This window comes from Caloenas nicobarica, chromosome 3 (genome assembly GCF_036013445.1).
Source record: "Caloenas nicobarica isolate bCalNic1 chromosome 3, bCalNic1.hap1, whole genome shotgun sequence".
Classification (NCBI taxonomy): domain Eukaryota; kingdom Metazoa; phylum Chordata; class Aves; order Columbiformes; family Columbidae; genus Caloenas; species Caloenas nicobarica.
Genome location: NC_088247.1, coordinates 25234878 through 25257725, shown reverse-complemented (window position 1 = coordinate 25257725; position 22848 = coordinate 25234878). Strand labels below are relative to the sequence as shown.

Sequence of the window (22848 nt, the reverse complement as noted above, 5' to 3'; positions counted from 1 at the left end):
AATTATCCCACCTACTAATACATATTCTCACTAACAGGTACGCATGCTCTGTCTTGGTGTTAGGGTCTTCTTTCCCCATCTGGTGGTCGCAAGGATGCAGGCTCTCCTCTTCCTCAGTGTGTCCTTTATCTGAACCCAGGGGTCTTCGTAGGAAAAAATCGCCGGTCTTCTGGTTTTTGCTGACGTTTCTGTTTATCCCCCTCACTCTGCCATCCTCTTGTCCTTCAGTCCACGATTTATCAGTAAGTCTGTGTTTCTTCAAAGAGACTCGGGACATTCTTACCAGTACCATGAGGCAGCTCATGTGGCCAGCAACAGGAATCACTAGGTCATTTTGACATTTACTGCGGCAGGGGGGATGGACTAGATGGTCTTTAAGGGCCCCTTCCAAGCCAAACTATTGCACGATTCCGCGAGGCCGCGGTCGCCGGGCCTTTGGGAGGGCGGGGGCGGGCAGGCTGCGCCGCCGCTGGGAGCAGCAGCGGGGCCGCTGAGGGGCGGGGCGGCCACTGCTCGGCGGGCCGGGGCTTGGGTCGCGCAGCGGGCGGGGAGTTGGTGGAGCCGGAGCTCAGGCGGTGGTGCGGTGGGTGCTGCCAGCGGCGGGCGGGGGGCTGCTGCGGGGGGCTGCTGCGGGGGTCGGCGGCTCCGCGGGGCGGATGGGGGCGGCGGCGGAGGTGGCCCCGCTGTGAATTGCTGCTGCGAAGCGGGGGCGCAGGGCGGGCAGCTGCTCCCCGGGCTGACCGCCGGCCGCGGGGCCGTGCGCTGCCGCCTCTGCGGAGCCGCGGGAGCGATTCGCGCCGTGGCGCGGTGTGGAGGGAAGGAGGGCAGGGCAGGGCCGGGCTGCCTGTCCTCCCGGGCCAGCCGCGCAGGGGTCGGAGCCCGCCTGCCGGGGCTGCGTCCGCCAGCCGGGCCCCTGGCGGGAGGGCGGAAGGCGGGTCCGTGGCAGAGCGGCCTTTGCTTCGGGAAGGCCCTTGGGCGTCGTGCGGCGCTGGCCGGGGTGGGCGTGCGGGGTGACGCCACCTGGTCCCCGGCAGCAGGAGCCCAGGCCGGGGGGTGGGCGTGCGCGGAGCGGGGTTGTGTCTGGCTCTGGGTGCGATCAGCGGGGCATCTGAACCCGAGCTGCTGGTTGGAGTGAAAGGTTTAAACATCTCTCGGGGGAATTGGCCGTTCACCTCGTTCAAACGCTCCTCGTAGCCCAGGGGGTGGAAGGAAGGCTTTTCGAGCCCAGACTTGGCCTGGATCCTGGTAGGAACCACACGCTGATTAGCAATTAGTCTGAAGAGTGTCTGGAGAGCGAGCCGGGCCCAGCGCAGTGCGAGGCCTGTGCTGGAAGGGCACTGTGTGTGAGGAGCAGAGTGGTGCAAGGAGCTGCTTTGGGGTCCACGTCCAGTTAGGAAGGATGTTTAAGATCTTGCAGCCCGCTATGAGCTTGCCGTTAATTTCACTTACCTTGTTTCTCATTGGAAGGCTGGTGCCTGAATGATTTTGGACAAAGGGACCTTTTAATACAGTGATCACAGCGGTAGCCGTTACTCTGGCAACTACCTGGCTGAGGTCCAAGGAAGGTCAGATCCGCTAGAACGTCAAGAAAGTTTGTGATTTCTTTTCAGGTCCAGCGTTGCTGTTTAACAAAGATCATTTACCAGCTTGGCTACTCTTTTATGGCTCATTGCTTTACAAAGGGGTATTCCTGGCAGAGCACTAATAGTGTCACCAAAGTACTTTGCCACCCTGTGTAAGCGTTCAGTCCTTAAGCAGTGCAGTTCCGGGAAAATGTAAGCTTTTTCGTACCCGAGCAAGAAGACTCAAGCCTTGGCCAGTCCCCACACAGAACTGTGATGAACAAGTACAAGTTATGTTGATATCTGAACTTTTTTCCACTGACACTTGCTCTGCTCTTCAGCTTTCCTGGCTGTTGGGAGTGGAGCGGTGAGCTCTGGCAAGCAGGGCTCTGGCTGGGCTCGTCCTTATGGGCTCTACCTCTGCTTCAGGGAGAGGTCAGGGAAATTTGTTCTTTCTGCTGATGCTGGCCTGTCCTTGTAGTGCTGGGTAAAGAACTGGCTGGGTGGCTGGGCCAAAGGAGTTGTGGTGAATGGAGCCAAATCCAGTTGGTGGCCGGTCACGAGTGTTGTTCCCCAGGGATCAGTACGGGGCCCAGTTCTGTTTAATCTCTTTATCAATTATCTGAGTGAGGGGATTGAGTGCACCCTTAGTAAATTTGCAGATGAAACCAAATCGGGTGGGAGTGTTGATCTGCTGGAGGGTAGGAAGGCCATACAGAGGAATGTATGGCCGAGTGCCAGGTCCTGCACTTGGGTCACAACAACTCCAGGCAGCACTACAGGTTTGGGGAAGAGTGGCTGGAAAGCTGCCTGGCAGAGAGGGATCTGGGGGTGTTGATTGACAGCGGGCTGAATATGAGCCAGCAGTGTGCCCAGGTTGCCAGAAAGGCCAACAGCATCCTGGCTTGTATCAGGAATAGTGTGGCCAGCAGGACCAGGGAAGTGATTGTGACGCTGTACTCGGCACTGGTGAGGCCCCACCTCAATTACTGTGTTCAGTTCTGGGCCCCTCACTATAGGAAAGACATTGAGGTGCTGGAGAGAGTGCAGAGGAGGGTGACGAGGCTGGTGAGGGGTCTGGAGCACAAGTCCCTTCTCTGAATGCCTTGTTTATGTGCCCTGTTGCTGTTCAGGAATTAGGACTCCAGCTGGGCATCCAGCAGCACTAGACTGGATGCCAAGTCTGAACTGTCAAGACATAATCAAGTCTTTATCATCAAGCACATATTTATGTGTCAGGAGAACTTTGTTGGAAGAGACTGAGGCGTTTGGGGTTATAAGCATTGCCAGGGCTCAGTGGAAGCTGAACAGTGGTTTTGGAGACCTGTATTTTGAACTGAGGCACCAGGTTTCTTCTGTGAGTCCAGCCAACACAAAGGAGTTTGGTGGAGATGGCCAGGGATGCAGTCTCTCCTCTCACTGTTGTGCTATTTATGTGTGCCTCTTCATTGGTGTCTTTGGAATTATGGCCAAAGTTTCCATTTTGTGGCTCAATTACATACTGTGCAGTCTATGCAAGAATAAATAAGCCTGCATATAAACAGACAAAACTTTGCCTTAATGATGAAACACTCTGTTAATCTGTGACTCTGCCTTCTTATTAAATTCGCTTTGTCCTTCTGGGACTCATTAGTGATAAGAATACAGTGTTAGCTTTGTTTCTAGCACCAGGCTCACGTCAGCTGCTGGGTTCATACTGTGGCATGTGACTGCCCTTGGTGTTAGTGAAATCAGAAATGATGGAGTGTTTCATCCCAGTGCCATCATCTGGTGGGCTGACTTTAGCCCCCTGCTGCTGGGGGCATTGCCCAGGACTTATCTGTCCAACAGAGTTCATGGTCTTGTTTGTTTGGGTTTGATTTTAAAGTTAGTTTTTCAGAGCAAATAGGTTATAAATCCCTGTTACGGTTTAACTGTTGTTTATAAATTGGAATGGGTCTTGAAGTTGGTCTAGCTTATCTATAATTGATACATTGCGATTTGAGTAATGGTCAAAACATAACTAGCTAAATATGGAAGACAGCAATATATTCTAGAATATATATCAAGGTTATAAGCTCATATTCCTAAAGGCAGAGCAGCGCGGAGCTCTGAAACTTCATAATAAGAGATGTGAAGACAGTGCTGGTGTCTCTGGGTTGGTGTTCTTGTGAAGCAATTCATTTGACATAGTACATTTTCAAGTCTGGTGTGACAGGGACACTGTCACAAAACCCAACACCTGCTGAACAGATTACATCACTACAAGTTTTAAAATGTATTTATTCAGGAATACCCTACAATTCTGCTTTGGTTGTAAAACTCTCATGAGCTCTTAAAGCTGTATTAAGATATGATTTAATAGATACTTATGTTCTGTCATAATTCTTTTCTGAATCGCTGCATATTCTCCTGGTAGCGTGTACTTTTTCTTTTTTTCCACTAATCCACCGGAAACTTGGTTGAATCAAGCCCAAGTATCTGGGTCTTCATTGCCCTTCGACTTTCACATTCATCCAACAGGATTTAGCACTTTGGAGTGGAACATTTTAAATGCTAATTTAAAACGTGCTTGCTGTAAGGTCATCTTCTTGAATTTATCAGGAAACAAGAACTCTGAAATCATGGCGGGGAAACCCAAGCTGTACTACACCAAGGGAAGGGGGAAGATGGAGTCAATCCGATGGCTGTTAGCAGCTGCTGGGGTTGAGGTTTGTATCTTTCTTTTATAAGGTGATCAGATTTATCTGTGATTAAAGTAAGTATTCTTTGAAAACATTTCCCAATTACATCTGCGCTTAGAGATATGCACATCACATGTTGTGATGCAGAATACTTAGATTCAGTGATACACTGTCCCATGTGGTTTTTATTTAATGTATTCTTTGAGCAACAGTTGCCCAGTAAAAGGATTTTAATATACAAAGAGGATTGTTAAGTGTCATTTTTGAAACTTACTTTAACTGAGGAGATCTTAAATTGTTGCTCCAGACCAAAACTGTGTATCTCTGATGTTTTCTGAATGCTCATTACTTCTCTGAGACTCATGATTGTTCTCCACTAGAAGACCATGTGTACCACATGAAAATCTTTAGAACATTATCTCCAAACAAAGTGCTTTTTATTCTTTAGTTCCTACCTGAGTGGGAGAAATCAGCAAAGCCACAGTGCAGCTATCTACATTAACATCAGGTGAAAACCATCCTAAGGGATCTTAATTTCTGCGTGCAATTTTTGCTTGAATACGGTGCTTTGAAATTGTTTTCTCAGAAACTATTTATACGGCATTAGAAAGAAAAGGCTTTTTAATTATGCTCACTTGTAAATGTTGCTGACGGAGAAGCTGCAGAGCACGAGTGCTGAGGAAATGGAGATCTTCCCCTCTTTCAAATGTCGTCCTCATTGAAAAAAGCCCAACATGCCAGCGGGGGAAAAGAGGGAGATAAATGCTTTGTAACAGAGGCATAACTTATTAAAAATTTCTCAGTATTTCATGTGGCATTAGCTGCTTTTCAGTGAATGATTTGGTGTCTGTTAATTGTTTGCGCAGGCACGTAGACTGGTCTTTATAATGAAGGAAGGGGTTTTTTAAAGTGTAAAGCATTGTATGTTACTGTGGTGTTGGGACACTCTAGTCCTGGGCTATTTGCTGGAGCAGAGATGAAGAACAGGCGTAGGGAGTCAATGCAATCATGAGAAGCGTGGGGAATAGTGTTGAGAGGCGGAGTCTAACTTCCAGACTCCCTTCCACTTCCCCATTCCCTTCACAGTGACACAGTGTTTTCTGTCTGTGTTTTTCAGTTTGAGGAAGAATTCATAGAAAAGAAGGAAGACCTAGAAAAATTACGCAATGGTGAGTCTGTAAACTATACCCTGAATATAAATTCACACCAATATAGTAAAAGGACAACGGTTGAGATTTTTCTAAGACCTCCAATACGATGTGACCGATGTGAGATTTGAGAGACCTGCTTGCTTGTGAATGCTTTCATCCCTCAGAACTGGAAATGTCTTCGTGTGTTACAAGGTCTCTTTCTCAGATTCAGTGTAGTACTGCAGCAGTCTGAGTCATTTGCTGCTTTTTCTTCCCTAGGTGGATTCCTGCTGTTTCAGCAGGTGCCCATGGTGGAGATGGATGGGATGAAGATGGTGCAGACCAGAGCCATCCTCAGCTACATAGCAGCAAAGTACAACCTCTACGGGAAGGATCTGAAGGAGAGAGCCTGGTACGGTAACAGTGCTGCCATCCTTACTAATACTCTTCTATCGTTTTTAAAATTTGTCAGAAGAATATTGCTTTGAAATATCTGCATGTAAAGGTGCCTATACATCTGCCAGTGCTTCGTCTCCTTGGATCCACGGATTGGGTGACTGGACTTTCTGATTGATAAATGATTGTTGATTGTCAACGTGATGAGAATGTTATGGCCACCTTCAGGCTTATTAGATTTCACAGAGACCAGAAGTACATTAAGTTACTGGGCAACTGCATGACATTAACACAATAATAAAGGCTAAGTTTGCCTTTTTTTTTTTTTTTTTACTGGATGGCAGTAGTAAAAACTACAGCTGCCTGCAAAAAAAAATGAAATGTCTTTCAAGCGTTCTAATTTACTTATTTAAAATGTAAAGCATCTTTCACAGCTATTTTTTAAAAAGACATGTTCAGTGGCTTAATGCTACTGAAAGTTAAAGCAATATTTCCTAATATTACTTTATTATGTAAGCTGTAGATACTTTCCATTGTCATAACTAAAAGGATAATGCAAAAGCAAAAATCCTTATTTACTCTTTCTTTAAAAAATGAGTCATGCAGAAGGTCAATTAAGTCCTTAATCTAACTGACTACAACTTATTGTAAAGGGTTTATTTTGTGATAATGGCGAGGCAACTCCAGAGATTGTGGGGATTACTATGGACTGGCATGTCTGAACTGGCAATTGGCAGCCATTTGTTGCTTGATTCTTTCATGATTAGACCTCAAATTTTTTTTTTTTCATTAGAGTGGTTTGCATATGTGGTCTTTTCTCTCACAGTATAGATGAACAGGTTATCAGTGGAAAACAGTGTGAACTCCACTTTAAATACATTAGTTGCAGACTCTTACTTATGCCTGGCTTGTTGCAGACACTGTGTGCCTTTTTATAGAGATCTGTTCTTTGAAAAAAAACTGAGCTGTAATCAAAGTGGAACAACAAGGAAGCAAACTAGTGTCTTAATGCTACATTCATTAGTCAGCACTTTACTCCATTATCACTTCAGCATTGTGTTTCAGGAAAATAAGCAAAATGGAATGTTCAAATGATAAATGTTAAATAAAAATGTTTGTTTCAGGATTGATATGTACGTGGAGGGAACAACAGACCTGATGGGAATGATGCTGTATCTCCCTTTTCAATCAGGTGACGTAAAAGAAAAGAATCTTGCCTTGGTCATTGAACGAGCTGCAACCAGGTACTTTCCTGTTTATGAAAAGGTAAGTGATAAATCACCAGTAGTCCACAGACAGTAAAGTGGGGTACAGGTTCCCTCCCAGCTCACTCCCCTGGCCCTACGCACCTCCCTTCCAGAAGGGAAGCGACAGTACAACTCTGGAACTGTATGATGGAGCCAGTATTCAGCCATGTGAAAAGAAGGCCACAAAATAGTATTGGGCTGGTTTCAGTACTGAGTATCTTGGCTGTCTTCATTAAGCGTCCTCGAAGAGCAGATCCTACTTTTTAAACTGAGCTACTAAGCTACTCTGATAGCTCCTAGCATTTTGCATAAATTAATAATTTAAACAGCTGTACCAGATTTCAGAACTTATTGTCTGAAAGCATATATACTCTTGCTGTTCAACGTTAAATATAATTGTGCTTTATAATTAAGGTCCTAATTCTGTGATTTTTCTCAAACGCATTACTTAAATATGTTATACTTACAGACTATTACTGTCTTTTTCTGAATCACTATTTGGGCATCCTTAGGTGTGCACAAAGAGGCTATGCAAACAAGATAGATGTATTATAGCTTAAAAGCATAAAGCAATTATTTACTGGCTAGCATGCGCTCAAGAGTTGGCCTCTGATGAGCTATATAAAGCATTGGTATGCTTGCTGCCCCAGTAGAGCACATGGAGAGTCTTTCTGGCTAGGGAAGACTTGGTCAGGAGAGGACGGGTTGTTCTGTGCTTCTCCCTGGAATGTAGCCTGGATGTTACTTAGTTGCCATTTTCTACCAACTTGCTGTTTGTTCTGGAGCTTTGTTTTTCCGTTCAGGATATTTTCATTTTTGTGTGTGTGTTAACATTCTCCTGTTTGAATTGAGCCAGCTGTGATCCTAATCTCACTGTCCTGCTTCCGTTTGTAGTTTTACCTTTTGTACCTTGTATGGTTGTACTATACAGACTCTCAGAGTGCTTTTCCAGAGTGTAGCAGTCTCCTTGGAAGTCTGTGCCAAGGGTACAAAGCTGTGTTGTTTCAGAGCTGGGCCAGGTTTCTAGCTTGAATCCTTGGTTCACAGGCAGCTGAAGTCTATTGAAAAAATACAGGACTTGATGCAATTTCATGTTGCTCTTTATTGGAGCCTTAAATTGCACAAATGAAACCCACAGAGGCTGCCCTGTGAAAAAAAAATTGCACATAAATGACATAAGGCAGCACTCCTGTACTCAGGATTCATACAGATTCACAGCCGTACCAATAGAAGGCTGTGCTGAGAGAGGTTGATTGCATGTGCTGATGTTTGCATCCCCTCTGGTAGGGCTGTCTGTTACCTGGCTGAGGAAGTTATCCTCTGTGCACTCCAGGAGTTTTCTGGATTACTTACAACTCGCTGGGCTACTTTTCCAGCAGATGTTGGAGTGGTTCAAGTTCCTGAGCAGGACAAGAGCCTGCAAGCGCGATGCCTCCTGTAGCTGGAGTGAGAAGGCTTCATCAATAGTCTCCCCCTGATCAGGCAGCTTTAGTAGATACCAGCCACAAGGTTCTCATTGTTGCCCTGGTCTCTGATTCTTACCCATAAGCTTTCAACCTGCTCATGGTTATTCTTCACCACTATCCATCTCTTGATGTAGAGGACAACCCCTCCACCCCTCCATCCTCATCTGTCCCTTCTGAACAGCCTGTAGCCATCGATCACCGCACGCCAGTCATGGGATCCATCCCATCAAGTTTCAGGAATGGCCACTAGCTTGTAGCCTTCTAGCAGCGTGGTGGCTTCCAACTCGTTGTGTTTGTTGCCCATGCTGCATGCATTGGTGTAGAGGCACTTCAGCTGGGCTGTTGGCCGTGTCACCTTCTTAGAGGAACACCCCCTAGTTCCTTTGAAGTATTTCACTGGTGTTGCCTTGTTGGCTTCTGTTACCTCAGGAGCCCCTGGCTTATCTCCATGAGACTTCCAGTGTGCTGCAGTGTACCCAGCATGTCTCAGAGCCACAGGCTGAGGGCCCTCGCTAGCACCCTGTGCCTCTAACCTTGGCGTCCCATCCCACAGCTTGTCATGGGCAAGCCTGATGCTGTCACCCTCCCCTTTGTTTTAGTGTGTATGCTCACTGGAGGAAAATATTTAAAATAATCCTTGTTCATTTATGGTAAAGACACAGCTAAACTTAGCCAGGCTAAAAATCATGGAGAACTTTGTTAGAAGGATTAACAATTTTCCTTCTTTACCAGCTGTTTAAGTTGTATTTTGATTCAGCTTAGCAGGATTTGCAGTCTATGTGTTATGCAATCCTGATAGAAAATACCGATAGCTATGAGTGTTCACTTTAAACAGCAGCCAGATAGAGCAGCAAAAGGTAACATAAAGCGCTGCAGGTGATCTGGTTCCGATGCTGTTTGGGAATTTCCATATGGTTTTGATAGACAAGCTGTGGTGGACCTTATTGGAGCACTGTAGGAAATAACTACATGAAGGTAGCAGCCTTGCCTCTTGTCAGAGGTTACTGCCTCGTCCATAGGAAAACTGGCAGGTGGGACTGGAAAACGAATCAGCTTCCAAAGTCGCAAACTGATGTCCTCGTTTTAGTGCATACTTGTTGTTGAAGTGTAGCATTAGAGTGTGTTAGGCACAGACATATTTCCTCCTCCTTCTTCTGCTACAAGGGTGATAGTCTTCAGGAAAAGGGTAGGCTGGAGAGCTGGTAACTGCTCCGAAGCTGTGCTGCAACATTCACCACCGCAGTCCTTCCTTGCAGGAAGAAGGGCGGAAAGGCAGGAAGGTGGGAAGTTCCTTCATTCCTGGCCTGTTTCAAACTAATCAGCAATTTTAAATTTTGCTGAAACAGCTGGGAATTCGCTTGACTTTTTTTTTTTTAATCAAAGTACACTGCAGGTAAACTGTCCTGACTGTCTCTTACAGTTACTTTGGTCCAGTTTTTATGATTTAAGTTTTTCTTGCGGGACTGGACTTGCTACAACTACCTGGTGCAGTAGGTTAGAGTGAGTGATAGGTCCATGCACATTGAAACAGGAGTTCTGATTTAATTTTTTGTTGTGAGAATACCTATCACTTTCTAACTTTACGGATTTCCTGCACAGATTTGCTCTACTGTGTATTTCTGCAGAAATCCACTTGTAATGAAATATCTAGATAAAAGTCTTACATCTTATGTGACTTTTTAATTCATATTTTGTAGGCCTTAAAAGATCATGGGCATGATTATCTTGTTGGCAACAAGTTAAGCTGGGCAGACGTCCATCTGCTGGAAGCCATTTTAGCGGTAGAAGAATATAAGCCTGACATACTGTCTGCATTCCCTGTGCTACAGGTTAGTAACCACCTGATGTCAAGGTGGAATGTAACATACAGATGTCACTGCCCAGTTTTAAATGCTAATTGATGTTTAAATCTCTGAACCATTGTACTATCTAACTGCCAGTTCTCTGGTCTGCTTGTGTTGACTACAACAACCTGAACACACGTGCACCGGTTTGTCCCCAGAGCTGCTGGGGGCTCCACCTTTCTCCAGCTCTACTTTTCCCAGCTGTTCTCAGCTGGCAGGAGCTCACTGGCTAACCCTGCCAGTTGGGTCCTGTAACTGCTCCTTCCATGTCTTCAAACACAGCAGTTGGTGTCAGGAGAGGAAGTCTGCAGCCTGTTGTGTCTGCAGTTCCCGTCTTTTTTTTTTCTGACAAAATTATATTTTGAAGAAATCATATACAAGAGCTGTTAAGTTTATTATGTCTTGTCTGCCACAGTGCTTTGCATTGAGGTATTCCTGTCCTTGACTCTTTTTTTTTCTTTTTTTTTTTCTTTTTTTTTCAATGGAAAATGCTGAGCGCTGAGCTGGCTATAAGGAGCTGCTACATTTCTCTCTTTAATAAGTATGTCTGAGAAGTAAAAATCCAAGTCACTTGATTTATAAGCTATAAAGGATGGACTTATGGTTTCCTGACTCTCATTTGCTTTATTGCTGCTTCTTACAGGCTTTTAAAGGAAGAACAAGCAACATTCCAACAATCAAAAAATTCTTGCAGCCTGGCAGCCAGAGGAAGCCACCAGCAGACGAGAAGTTTATTGCCAATGTGAAGAAAATATTCGATATGTAATTGTGTGGCTGCTGAAGATAACACAACTGCAGTGTATTAGCAGAGCTGTGCCTTATTAAGCGTAAACTGCATAGATGTGCTCTGTAGCTTGCATCATGTGATAATCATTGAAACAGGATACGCTTTTAAATTAGAGTAGAAGACTGATTTGGACCTGTTGAGTCCAGAAAGTGGTATTTCATGGAGCAGTTACATGAAATAAAATATGCTGATACTTTGTGGGTTTGTTTTGGTTTTTAATTACAGTACATGCCTGGTAGGGTAAAATGTTTCAGTTGCAGCTTCCAGAGCACTGTGGAAAGAAAGCCACTCCATAAAAATGGGGAAAAAATTTAAATTTGGGCCAGAATCTATTGCTTTTTCTCACTAGGTGGTCTCCTAGATCAAAGTTCACTGTGCCCCTGCTGTATTTCACTGCTGCTCTGTACTTTCAGAGCTGTGGTTTAAAAAATTAATAATAATAATAATAAATTCATGATCCTCATAAGTTTATGGGCAAAAGTAAAAAACCTGTTTAATCCCCACATTAATCTCTGAGATTTTTTTCACTGAGAGATCCAGTACATGTGTTTAATTTGCCTGATGTGGTTTTCACATATTGAAACTGTTGATGAGTTTTTACAGGACTTTGGTCATCTGAATGTGAACAACCCAGTGTTTCAAAGATAGTCATTGTGTATTGTAAGCCAGGCACATAGAAACAGCAGGAGGAGAGAATCACTCCCAGATGCAGGTGCAGGGAGGAAAGCACCCAGTTCTGTGTAACCGCAACTGTGTAACTGCAAGTCGCATCCTGAACCATTTGCTCCTGCCAAATGGATAAGACCGTTACCGCTTGCTTTTCCCAAAGGGATAAGATTCTGCTTTCTCATGATAGATAATAACTGATCAATGCTCTTCTTTCTCTGTGTAATAGAAAGTCATTGTCTGTGTAATAGACAATCGTTGTTTAAGTTGCAACATAGATGTAGTATGTAATGGTGTAAAGAATGTATAAATACATCAGTGTAACCATCAATAAATCGGCTCATGATGATCATGTTGGTCATGTTGTGAAGTCCGCAGTGCCCTCGCGTCATGAAACCACCTATCCCCTTCCTCTTTTTTTACTGCTTGGCTAAATGGTCACAGCAAGGAAAATGCCTCTTGATTGTTGTGAGTTTTTTTGTAAAGTTTTACCTATTTCAGTCACTTTCAAAGTAGTTGTAAAGAGAACTGCACTGGCTGCTTACCTGTTCAGTAAAATAATTTTATCTCAACAGTGCTTAAAGCATTCGCCACTATTTCGGATTCTTTACCCTAATTTAATGGGAACCATCACTGTCCTCTTGAAGAACTGTGCCATGAACTATTCATCTTCCTTGCAATTAGTTGTTTTTCTCAGTAGGACTTGAACTGATTAGGCATAGAGAACAGCCAGTGTGTAAACAGAGCTGCTGCCCAGCAATGTTAACTCCTTTTCCAACCTATGCAAAAGACCTGTTATGGTACATGGCAGTTCAATTCCTCTGATATCCCTTGAAGTTCTACTTCAGGATGAAATGAAGCACATTTTATGTGTCCAGCTGTCATCTCAATCTGAAATCCATAACACACCAGCTCAATCACCTGAAAGCCTGGCAAGACCCAGATACAACTGATACCAGCATTTGTCAGCAAAAGATTCCAGTGCTGCAAGCTGTGGTTTGGGGTTGGTGTTTGTTTTAGGGGTTTTGTTTGCCCCCCCCTTTTTTTTTTTTCTGGTCAGTTGTGCCTTGTACATCTGAGCCGCTCACAACACCTTGTCACCACCTAAGCCCCTGCCAAGAATAATAAGCCTGGTATTCTGCTGATGGATTTGCACAGCACTGAAATCTGATATATGATGCCCTTTGTAAGCAAGCACTGTATGAAAAAAGTGAAGCAAAATTTCTTTGTCTTCAATAGTGCACTCACCCATATTCAATTTCCTATTGATTTGGCTGCACATTCCTGGGAAGCACTCCAGCAAGATAATCTGCATAAGACCACACTGGCAAACCTGTTAAAGAGGACTGAGATTGAGAGTTTAGAACCTATTTGTGCAAGATGGTGAAAATTCCTCAGCTTGTGGTTCAAGTCAGTGGGAACTTAGAGCACGGTACATGCTTTAAACCAGCAGTGAGTACAGAGCAGATCACCAAACTCTTCCAGTGACAAAACTGCTCTGGTCTGCAGAAAAAACTGAGGAGCCTTCAACATTTTATGTTTTATTTGAACACTGATAATAGTTTTTACATGTAGAACCAGTGTCGGAAAGAAAGGTGAGTTTTCTAGTGCAACACAGTATAGCCTCGTGCCTTTATTGATTAGTGACTGACAATATGATTAGAATTGATTACTTAATCTGAGAAGCTACAAAATTATGGTTCAGTACAATATATCTTCTTAGCATAAACATGTATTATATATATTCTTCTCTCAGAGATACAGTGCAAGAGTAACTCAATTTCTTGGGGCGCTCAACACCCCTGAAAGAGATCAAACTTACAGAGAAAGATCCCTTGAGTTAACAGACTGCTTAAATGGAAGTAGATCAAAATATATCCTCAATAAAACATTGGGTTTAGTTTCTAAAAAAAGCTTGCAAAATATCAGTAAATGTCAATAATCAAATTACAGGTACAGATCTTTTACAGAAAAGAAATGCAAGGGAAGACTCATGTTCAAACTTGTCTTTCAAGTCTGGAAAGCTTGCCTTTTTGTTCGCTGGCCATGGCAGTCATACTTCGGTTCTCAAGCTGCTAAATTCTCCTACAGCAGCATAAAAACAAGCCTCAAAATCATTAAAAGGCTGAAAAAAAAACCCAACAGAAAAAAACCCATAAATATGGCTGTGCATGAACAAAACCAGTTAAACTCATCATTAAGTAACAGCGCATTCATAAATACCTGACACTAGAGCCCCCAGTAAGTGATCTTTCAAAATGTCTAAATCTACAACCTCAGCTGTCTGCCCAGGCTTGAAAAGCCATCCACAATGGAAAATAACATTTTCCAGCTTAAGTCCTGATTCTTAAATTTTGCATCTTGACAATTTGCATCTGATTTTTTTCCTTTCTGTATGTATTTGGAATAATACAGTTCATGGAGTTTTACTATCCGGTGACAATGAAGCAACCGTCATTCTTCCATCAGAAGATGGAGATCCTGACTTACAGTTGAAAAATATTTTGAGTTACAGACTCAGTGGGGAAAAAGTTTCAACTTAATAATTTAATTCCAAAATAATAAGTACAGAAAATTATGTTTTACAGAATGCCAAAATAAACACCAGCAAAAAAGCAATCAGAATGGTTGGAAACATCATGATTTGCAGTAATACTGACCAAAGCTCCTAGGTCAGGTCAAAAATGGCCCAGCTTTCGAAGGTGCTGAGTAGCAGTGAATGCAGCACTTCTGAACCAAAGTGTTGGTCTCTTTTAAGATGACTGTGTTGTATGAAACTAGATGACTGATTTTACACGTATGTGTTCAAAAACACTGAGGCCTACCTCAGGTTCTTCCAAGACCCTTACCAGTATGCATTAATATTTAATTGCAGATATCTCCTTTCTTTGCTGAGCAAGTCACTTCATATCTGATATATCTGCCTAGTGAAATGAAAAATCTGTCCACTAGAAACAGGACTGTGACCTCCAAACTAATTTCACTTAAAACAGTTGCTGGATGACAGTAACTTCCACTGATACTGGCTTGAATCAGATGTTGAATGGCAACTATTTCAGTGAGATATTTACGTTAAGATCCTCAATACGTTTACCTCAGGCATGCTACTAGTCCGGCTGGCATTAATTTCTTGGACCTCTTGAACCTCATTCCCATTATAATGGTCAAAAGAAAAGCTGAAACTGTAAAAGACAATTCAATATACTTATGTTCTCACTTCTCCCAGTGGACCATTCAGGAACATGGGGAGTTATCAAAGGTCATTGCTATGTTGATCAGAGAGAGGGTCTACAAACATTCTTGTTTTGCCAAAATACAATGCTATGATTTCTTTCAGCTACAAATACGGTTTCCAGTTACAGCATAATGCTAAATCCTGTTCCACAGATAGTAACTAACTTTGTCAGACAGTGAATTCTGCTCTTCCACATCTAAATTCACGGGGATACAAATAAAGTAGGAAGAATCTTCATCAGAACAGTGACATGCATGCTGAACTACAAGAATAGTGTCTCATAAATCCCACCACCCTAGATCATTGCAGCTGTTTTCTAAGTAGAGCATCCTGCTTCATCTGTTTTCCTTTCATAATGCTGGCTCTTCATTTGCTGAGCCTTAAAAACTAGATTGGAAGGTTTGACAGTTGTTTTCACTACAGCATAAGGCTATCAATGTCTCCTTCATCAAGACCACAAGCTCCCTTGTTTCCTTTAGCTAGGAGGGAACCATCCTTGTCTGTGACAAGAGGTGGGCAGCCCAAGAGGGCAACACATGCAGTGCAAGCAGCAGAGAACAAACATCATGAAAGGAATTGCATCTTCTTCCTGGAGCACTTTTACCTAAAAATGGAGGTAGCAATGAACTGATCAGGCAAGGTGATTTCCTATCAGGCAAGGCGATTTCCTATCAAACTGTGGCTACAGAGTGCTACATAAATGAGAACATTAATGAGAATACATAAAACTCTGCAAAGCTGGCTAACTTCATTAAAGACTGTCAAATGAAATGGTTCCTAGAAGCGGCCAGAGAGGCAGGACTTCTCACGGGCAGCTGGGCTTTATGGCAGTTACACAAATCCCCTCCCTTTTTTATGGAGCAGTTAAACCATCTGGTTAATTACTGTAGTTCCTTGTCTCCATGAGGCTTTCATGGCAAACCAGCTAACGTGACAATTATTGTGTAGTTTGTATCCCATCTTTCTTATCAGCAAAGGAAGAATGCTAGTCACACTATTTGTTTCACTGGGAGATGAAAATACATTACATTATGCAGCACTGGATCCCACACCTATATACTTCTCAAATTACATTCTAATCTGTAGCTCTAATGATTTTATTCCAGTACTCTCCCATGTTTCTCAGCTGGATTTCACAATATTTGCAGTGTTAGGTAAGCATCTAGTAACAGAAGGAGCTGCCACAGGGTAACACACACCTGCTGGCTTTGTGTGAATCATCTGCCTTATCTGGCAAACAGTTACACATTTAAGCTCTTGAATTTTGCAAGCTAAGTTGAAGTGTATAACTATTACAAAAAACCTAACATTTAAACCAAAGCAATGCTCACAATTTAATATGAGAGAGTTTTACACGCAAATCTGGAAACTGCTTGGTTTTGTCTTTTTTTTTTTTTCCTTTGTTTACTACAGTAAAACACTTACACAATGATATCTTCACATTTCTTGGATCACGTGTTACACAGTAAGCTCCGTAACCAGCCACAGAACCAAAGGTGAGACCAGCAGCTAAAGAGATTTTACTACCTGCAAGAAACCATTCAAATGTTATTTCTCAATACATCTTTAAGCTCGATCTTGACACAGTAGTTCTGTCTCTACAGAGTATTATGCAAATATTTTGAAATCAGAACCAATTTTCCCACAGTGCAGCTAGTTCACATAGTGTGCACAGAGAGGTAATTTTTCTGTAACTGGGTCATTCTCTTGCATGGCACTGGGGAAAGGTGACTAAATTAGAGGGAGATGATGAGGATCTCGTAATACTTGCAATTTGGGAAAAATAATTTTTGAAGCACGAACCTAAACTTGGCTGTTTTCTCTACCATAAATAACTTTAGAAACATTTTTATAATTTCTCTGGACTAGCTGTTCATTTTAACTGTATGTTACAGCACTTGGGAGTCTCCAAAAATGTTAGAAATGTGTCAATATATAGAAAGGGTAAATTGGACAACACGTGTAGTCATAAGCCTTTCAGTTTGACATCAGTCCTGGACAAAGAAATGGTATCATCAACATCACGTTTAATTAATAATGTATTGAAAATGAGTTAAAACAATTAGTTGACAAAGAAGATGAAAATACAGCTTTTAAAAGTAACTCAGTATCTTCTCTCAGTGCTATGAAAAACTGGTTCATAAAGCCCAGAGTTTCAGTAATACACCTAGATTTCTTAATAGGCATTTGACTGGGTACCATATGATAAAAGTGTAGAATCAGCACAGCAGGCATTAACTGGATTAAGCTGGTCCCAAAGTGTTTATAAATGAAGAAATCCAGATCCCCAGATGTCTTTTAGCTCCCAGCCCTGTTATACTGAATATTTTTGACCAAGAATTTGCAAGAAAACACAAATCATTACCAATAAAAAAATAATCTAGATTTGCCACAAGGGCTGACCAACTATTATAGGGTGAAGAGAACAAGCGAATGGAAAAGTCAGTGAGCACAGCTGCATGCAAACAAAAAACCACAGTGTTTTCTTAAAGTCAAATGAAAATCCATGTCTCTAAGAGCAAAGCATGTGCACGCTACACAGGGAAACAGTGACCCTGAGTTGCAAGAATCGGGGTGGATAACAGCCACAGCAAAGAAGACTGATGTGCTGCTGGGATGTGCACTTTGAGGGAGAGCGAACAGGGACCAGGCTGGAGATCCCGCCCGGCCGTCCCCGGTACCACCGCGACCTCTGCTGGGATGTGGTGCTCAGCCGCGCAGGGCGCTGCTCGCTGGAAAGGACTGCAAAAATGACTGAAATGTGGAAAATGTGCTTTACAGTACATGGTAACCTAAGACCTGATTATCTTAGAGTTAATATCCAAGAGATAATTAACCACTAGATCAGCATATGCAGGTAAAGGGTTTTCTTTCCAGTGTACACCTGGAAATCTCAAAATCAAGCCAGGATGTCTCTGTAGAAAATAAGCTTTAATCAAAGATTATCTACTGTGCTCAACACAGGAACAGTAAAAGGAAATGAGAAGGTCGAAAACACACTGAAGGTCAAAGATAACATGACAGCCCCTTTTTGCCCTGAAAACAAACTCATCAGGTAGAGTAACAGAAAAAAGTGAGCACTTAAATGCTTAAGTTGGCCCAAGTAAATCTCATGACACTCAGCTCATTTTTAGTGCAGGACGGATTTAAGATGCAGTCATGCATCAAAGTTTTCATGTTTCACATAAATTCTCTTTTACAAAGCATAGCAGTGAGGAAACTCAAATGCATCATTTCTAAATCCTGCTGTCCCAGTATTTACCTTTACGAGTGTATCCTACAACACCTCCAACAGCCAGCAATGCAGCATATGCAAAACCAATCCAGTCAATAGCCATGGTCCCAACTCTGGAGAAGAAAACACATTGCAAATGAGGACAAACAAGTTCCTTCCTCTTTGTTTAAAAAAAAAAAAAAAAAAAAGAAAGAAAATTAAAAAAAAGAAAAAAAAAGTCATTACTTAAAGTGCTCTAAATAACACTACACTCTCCTAAGTCATGTTTGACTACTATGTTGAAACATTGAAATGGTGACGGTGTGTCTATTGGCTACTGCATTATCTTTTCACTAACTGCTGCCCTCCCTTTCACCTCAGTATCTACGTATACTGTATTTCCATTTGGGAAAACTGGTATGTCGGGGATGTATTGGGCATCTCTTTTTCCATTAAGAATACATGCATGCAAGCTAAAAGCTTGCCACTGCCTGAAGTATCACATTTATTGCACTTGTGCCATATGGTGGATCCAGGCACATGCTATGGAGACATACAGATCTCCACAGCGCACAGCCTGGAGCCCTTTCAACCAGGCTGCATGTGCTGTGCTCCAGGCGGGATGTCAGAGGCCCTGCAGCACCGAGCAGAAAGAGTTTGCAGAGTCAACACAAAGTTTCCAGGCAGAAACCTAGGCCGGCTTCAGGAAGCTATAGATACGGAAGCTTTATTCTGTTTCTGCCTACGCACGTTTTGTTTCAAGGTTGGATGCTGTATCCGAAGTTAAGCTTCTGTCCTCCAAGAAACATCCAAGTTACTGCCGTGACACCGATCCCCGCTGCCCGGGCTGTGCTGGCAGAGGCGCAAGTGGCCGCGGTCGCGGCCCCACAGCCCCCACAGCCCCCTCAGCCCCCACAGCCCCCACAGCCCTCACAGCCCCCTCAGCCCCCACAGCCCCCTCAGCCCCCACAGCCCCCTCAGCCCCCACAGCCCCCTCAGCCCCCACAGCCCCCACAGCCCCCTCAGCCCCCACAGCCCTCACAGCCCCCACAGCCCTCACAGCCCCCACAGTCCCCACAGCCCCCACAGCCCTCACAGCAGCACACCCGACCCCTCCATCTCCCCAATTAAGTGCATCCTTAATTAAGTGACAACTTCCCTCTACCTGAGCAGGTGTGTCTTTGCTCTCAGTGTTAAAGGGGTGGCAGGAAAGGGCAGACACTCATAATTTCACATCAAGCCTTTAATATTAAGGTGGGCAACTCACAGCGAGCCCCCCCCTCTCCCCTAGCCGTCACCCCCTCAGGAAGGCAGGCGGTTTTAGGGACCCACAGCACCCCCAAACGGAGGCCTGCGGAGCCGCAGGCTGAGCTCAAAGTCCGGCCTTCCATCCGCGCGGCCCCGCAGCCCAGGCAGGCGGGCGGGCCGAGGCCAGGAGCCTTCCCGCGGGTGGGGACTCCCCGTCCTGCCCGCCGCGCCCCCCGCCTCTCGCCCGCTTCCCCCGCATCCGCTCGGCACAGCCCCGCGCTCGCTTCCCCGCCCTCGGCGGCCGAGCCTCCGGAGAAGGCCGGTGGCTGCGGTCGGGGAGTCCCGCCGCCCTCCCCGCAGCCCGCCCGCTCCCGGCCGGCCCCGCCGCGGCTCAGCCCCCCTGGGCGCCCCCCGGCCGCTCCGCCGTACCTCGTCCCGCCGCGCCCGCCCCGCTGCCCTCCGACCTCCACCGGCCCCGCCTCCCGCGCCCGGCGGCCGCCGTGAGGCGTCCCGGGCCCTGCGCCGCCGTTCCGCTGGGCCAGCGGCGCCCGCCGAGCCGCCCCGTTCCCGGCTGGAGCCCCGCGGCGGGCCGGCTCCCGGGCGCGGGAAGGAGGGCGCCGGCTGCCGTCACGGCGGCGCCGCCACGGGGCTCGGCCGCGCTGCCGCTTGCGGAGCTGCTTGCGCCGGGGGGAGCGGCGGTTTGTGTCCCGGCTCCGGGGCTGGCGGCTTGTGGGACTCCTCGTCCTGCCCTCAGGCGGCTTGTCTGCCAGGGCTCCACGGGCAGCAGAACGATCCAGGGCTTATTTTAGTCTTTTAAGCCTGAAAACCCTGGCCCGCCTTGCCGGGGATGGAAAAAGTGAACGAGAGAGTCGTGTTTGCAGAGCCGCTTGTCCCCGAAGAGCGCCCGTCGCTGGGCAGGGGCTGGGGCGTCCTGCCCGGGCCACCCCGGAGACACCCCGCGACCCGGCGACAGGGCCATCGCTGTGCCGGGCACCCCTCTGCCCGTCTCACGGGGTGGCTTCTCCTTCTCACAGAATGTCAGGGATGGGAAGGGACCTCAAAAGATCATCTAGTCCAATCCCCCTGCCAGAGCAGGAACACCTAGGTGAGGTTACACAGGAAGGCGTCCAGGCGGGTTTGAATGTCTCCAGAGAAGGGGAATCCACAACCCCCCTGGGCAGCCTGTTCCAGTGTCTGTCACCCTCACTGAGAAGAAGTTTCTTCTCAAATTTAAATGGAACCTCCTGTGTTCCAGTTTGAACCCATTGCCCCTTATCCTATCATTGGTTGTCACTGAGAAGAGCCTGGCTCCATCCTCGTGACACTCACCCTTTACATATTTATAAACATTAATGAGGTCACCCCTCAGTCTCCTCTTCTCCAAGCTAAAGAGCCCCAGCTCCCTCAGCCTTTCCTCATCAGGGAGATGCTCCGCTCCCTTCATCGTCTTCGTGGCCCTGCGCTGGGCTCTCTCCAGCAGTTCCCTGTTCTCCTTCTCCCCTGCCTCTCTGAAACTTTGAGGGTTGCCTGCATGAAGTCGGGCGAGCAGGCACATGGACCGAACGCTGATGCTATTTGTTTGTCAGGGGAAGCCAACAGGCGCAAACTTCAAGACTCAGATTCTACACACGTAGCTAACTTATTAAACTGCTCAATGTAGTTATTTTAACACTCTGACTTCTCGTCTGCTAGCCCCGTTTCCCGGAACAATTCCACTAAAAGCTATTTTTAATCTGTATTTTCTCACCTTCCTTAGCATTTCTTTAGCTTTCTGTCAAGTGAGCCGTTCTTGACCAGCACAGGACGTGTCCTTCAGCGGTAATTGAGGGATGCCTGTATGTGACATTCCCCATGCTTCCATTGTCCCCACAAACAAGCTGAGCATAAACATGGCCACAACAGGGAGAGACGGACAATGCTGTGTGATGGGACTTGGATACCTGCCTTCCTCAGGGGTCACTTGAAAATCTCTGCCAAAATCTTGTGTTTCCTTTAGATTTCTTTGCTTAAAGATGTGGGTGTTTTCCGCTCCAAAGAGCTTGCTGGAAAGTGAATCAGTATCCTCATTAGTGTTAACATATTTAATTTCCACTCCTAAAGTTCCATTTGTTTTTTCTGTTAAGTGTTTAACTGCTGTGACACGAACCCACTCCATGCAAGCTGTCCAAGTCTGTCTGCTCGGTGGAAAACAGAACTGCTTTCCTTATCTCACCAGTGTCTGTGGGAAGGAAGACTGAAGGTACAGCGACTTCAGAAAACAAACATAGGACACTTGAGGGCAGGACGGCTCCAAAATGCAAACCAAAAGCAGATTCATAAGCTGAAATCCAGAAATCTTGGATTTCTTTATGAAGTATTCTGAGATTTATGGCTCTTGAAAAGCACAGTAAACAGTGGATTAAATGGAGCAAACCCACGCAATTCTATTTAAGGGGGTTCCAAAGTGGAAAAAATACAACGTCTTTTGGCACCTCTGGGATAATGACCAGTTGTGGTTACTGAATCAGTGATATGCCTCACGAAAATAGACTGGGTAACCCTGAAATCTGGGCTAGATTTGAATTAGCATAATTATATGCTGCTTGTCATGTTCCCTTCCATTTTCAATTACAAAAAGTATTTGGTGTTGTTTTGCTCAAGCTGTTACTTAAACCATAGTCTAATGCGAAATGGCTGCTGTATTTTACAGCACAGGTAGTCTCCCGTGGGAGGTTTTTAATGGGAGGACACTTCATTAAATCACTTTGTTGATGGCATGATAAATCCAGCCCCTCAGTCCCAACAGCGAGGTATAACAGAGCTAGAAGCAAAGCGCTTAGTGTTGCTAAGCGCTTTCTATTCTAGTTTTCAGTTGTTCATAACTGCCAATTTGAGCTGAGATTTCCCCTGTTTGGTATCTGTTTCCAGCTGTTTATTTTAGCTTGTTTTCATTGTTTTGGTTTGTGTTACAATTTGCTTGCTTTGTTTTTGGAAAGTTACATTTACAACAATTGAGCCAACTACAAGGGTGAATTTAGGGGAGAATATACGGTTTTGTCCATTATAAACATAACCATTTCACCAAACAGCCTCTGGCATCCCTCTTGTTTGGAAAAATAGCTTTCAAATTTGGCAAGTAAATTGGTTTAATTTCAGGGATGTATTTTTCCATCTTCATGAAAATGTGACCTGAAGAGAAACAGGGTTAACAATGTTGGAGTGGAGGCTTCTTAAAATTGTACAGCCCAGTCCCCAGAAAGTTCCACCCATGTTGATCATGTGTGACCTTTTTTAGGCCCATCTGTATTCACATCTGAATGTGTTCTCTTTCTCTGGAGAAGGGCTGAGCTTGTGCCTTGCTTTGCTAGTGTTCTCTATAAAACAAGAAGCCTTTAAGGGGTTTGGGATTAA

At 44.9% G+C, this 22848-nt stretch overlaps 2 protein-coding genes across 5 annotated transcripts; one reads left to right on the top strand and one right to left on the bottom strand.

Moving 5' to 3' along the window:
• The first annotated feature begins 497 nt into the window (after positions 1-497).
• On the top strand, positions 498-12113 carry LOC135986629 (glutathione S-transferase). The gene is made up of 7 exons (XM_065630826.1): positions 498-583; positions 4146-4252; positions 5343-5394; positions 5635-5767; positions 6876-7017; positions 10162-10293; positions 10952-12113. Exons 2-7 carry the CDS (start codon positions 4166-4168, stop codon positions 11072-11074), a joined length of 669 nt encoding a protein of 222 aa, XP_065486898.1. The 5' UTR covers positions 498-583; positions 4146-4165; the 3' UTR covers positions 11075-12113.
• A 1225-nt stretch (positions 12114-13338) lies between these two features.
• TMEM14A (transmembrane protein 14A) lies at positions 13339-20046 on the bottom strand. Of its 4 annotated transcripts, none has more exons than XM_065630831.1 (5): positions 19888-20046; positions 18259-18344; positions 16422-16523; positions 14856-14943; positions 13339-13886 (listed from the first exon to the last, which is right to left on the bottom strand). In XM_065630831.1, the coding sequence occupies exons 2-5, from the start codon at positions 18332-18334 to the stop codon at positions 13847-13849; spliced, it is 306 nt and encodes a 101-aa protein (XP_065486903.1). In that variant the 5' UTR covers positions 18335-18344; positions 19888-20046; the 3' UTR covers positions 13339-13846. The 4 variants fall into 4 exon arrangements, with proteins under 4 accessions (XP_065486903.1, XP_065486902.1, XP_065486899.1 ...); XM_065630830.1 differs by lacking the exon at positions 19888-20046 and adding an exon at positions 19376-19509 and having other exon boundaries at positions 13339-13846; XM_065630827.1 differs by lacking the exon at positions 19888-20046 and adding an exon at positions 19376-19508.
• Between the last annotated feature and the right edge of the window lie 2802 nt (positions 20047-22848).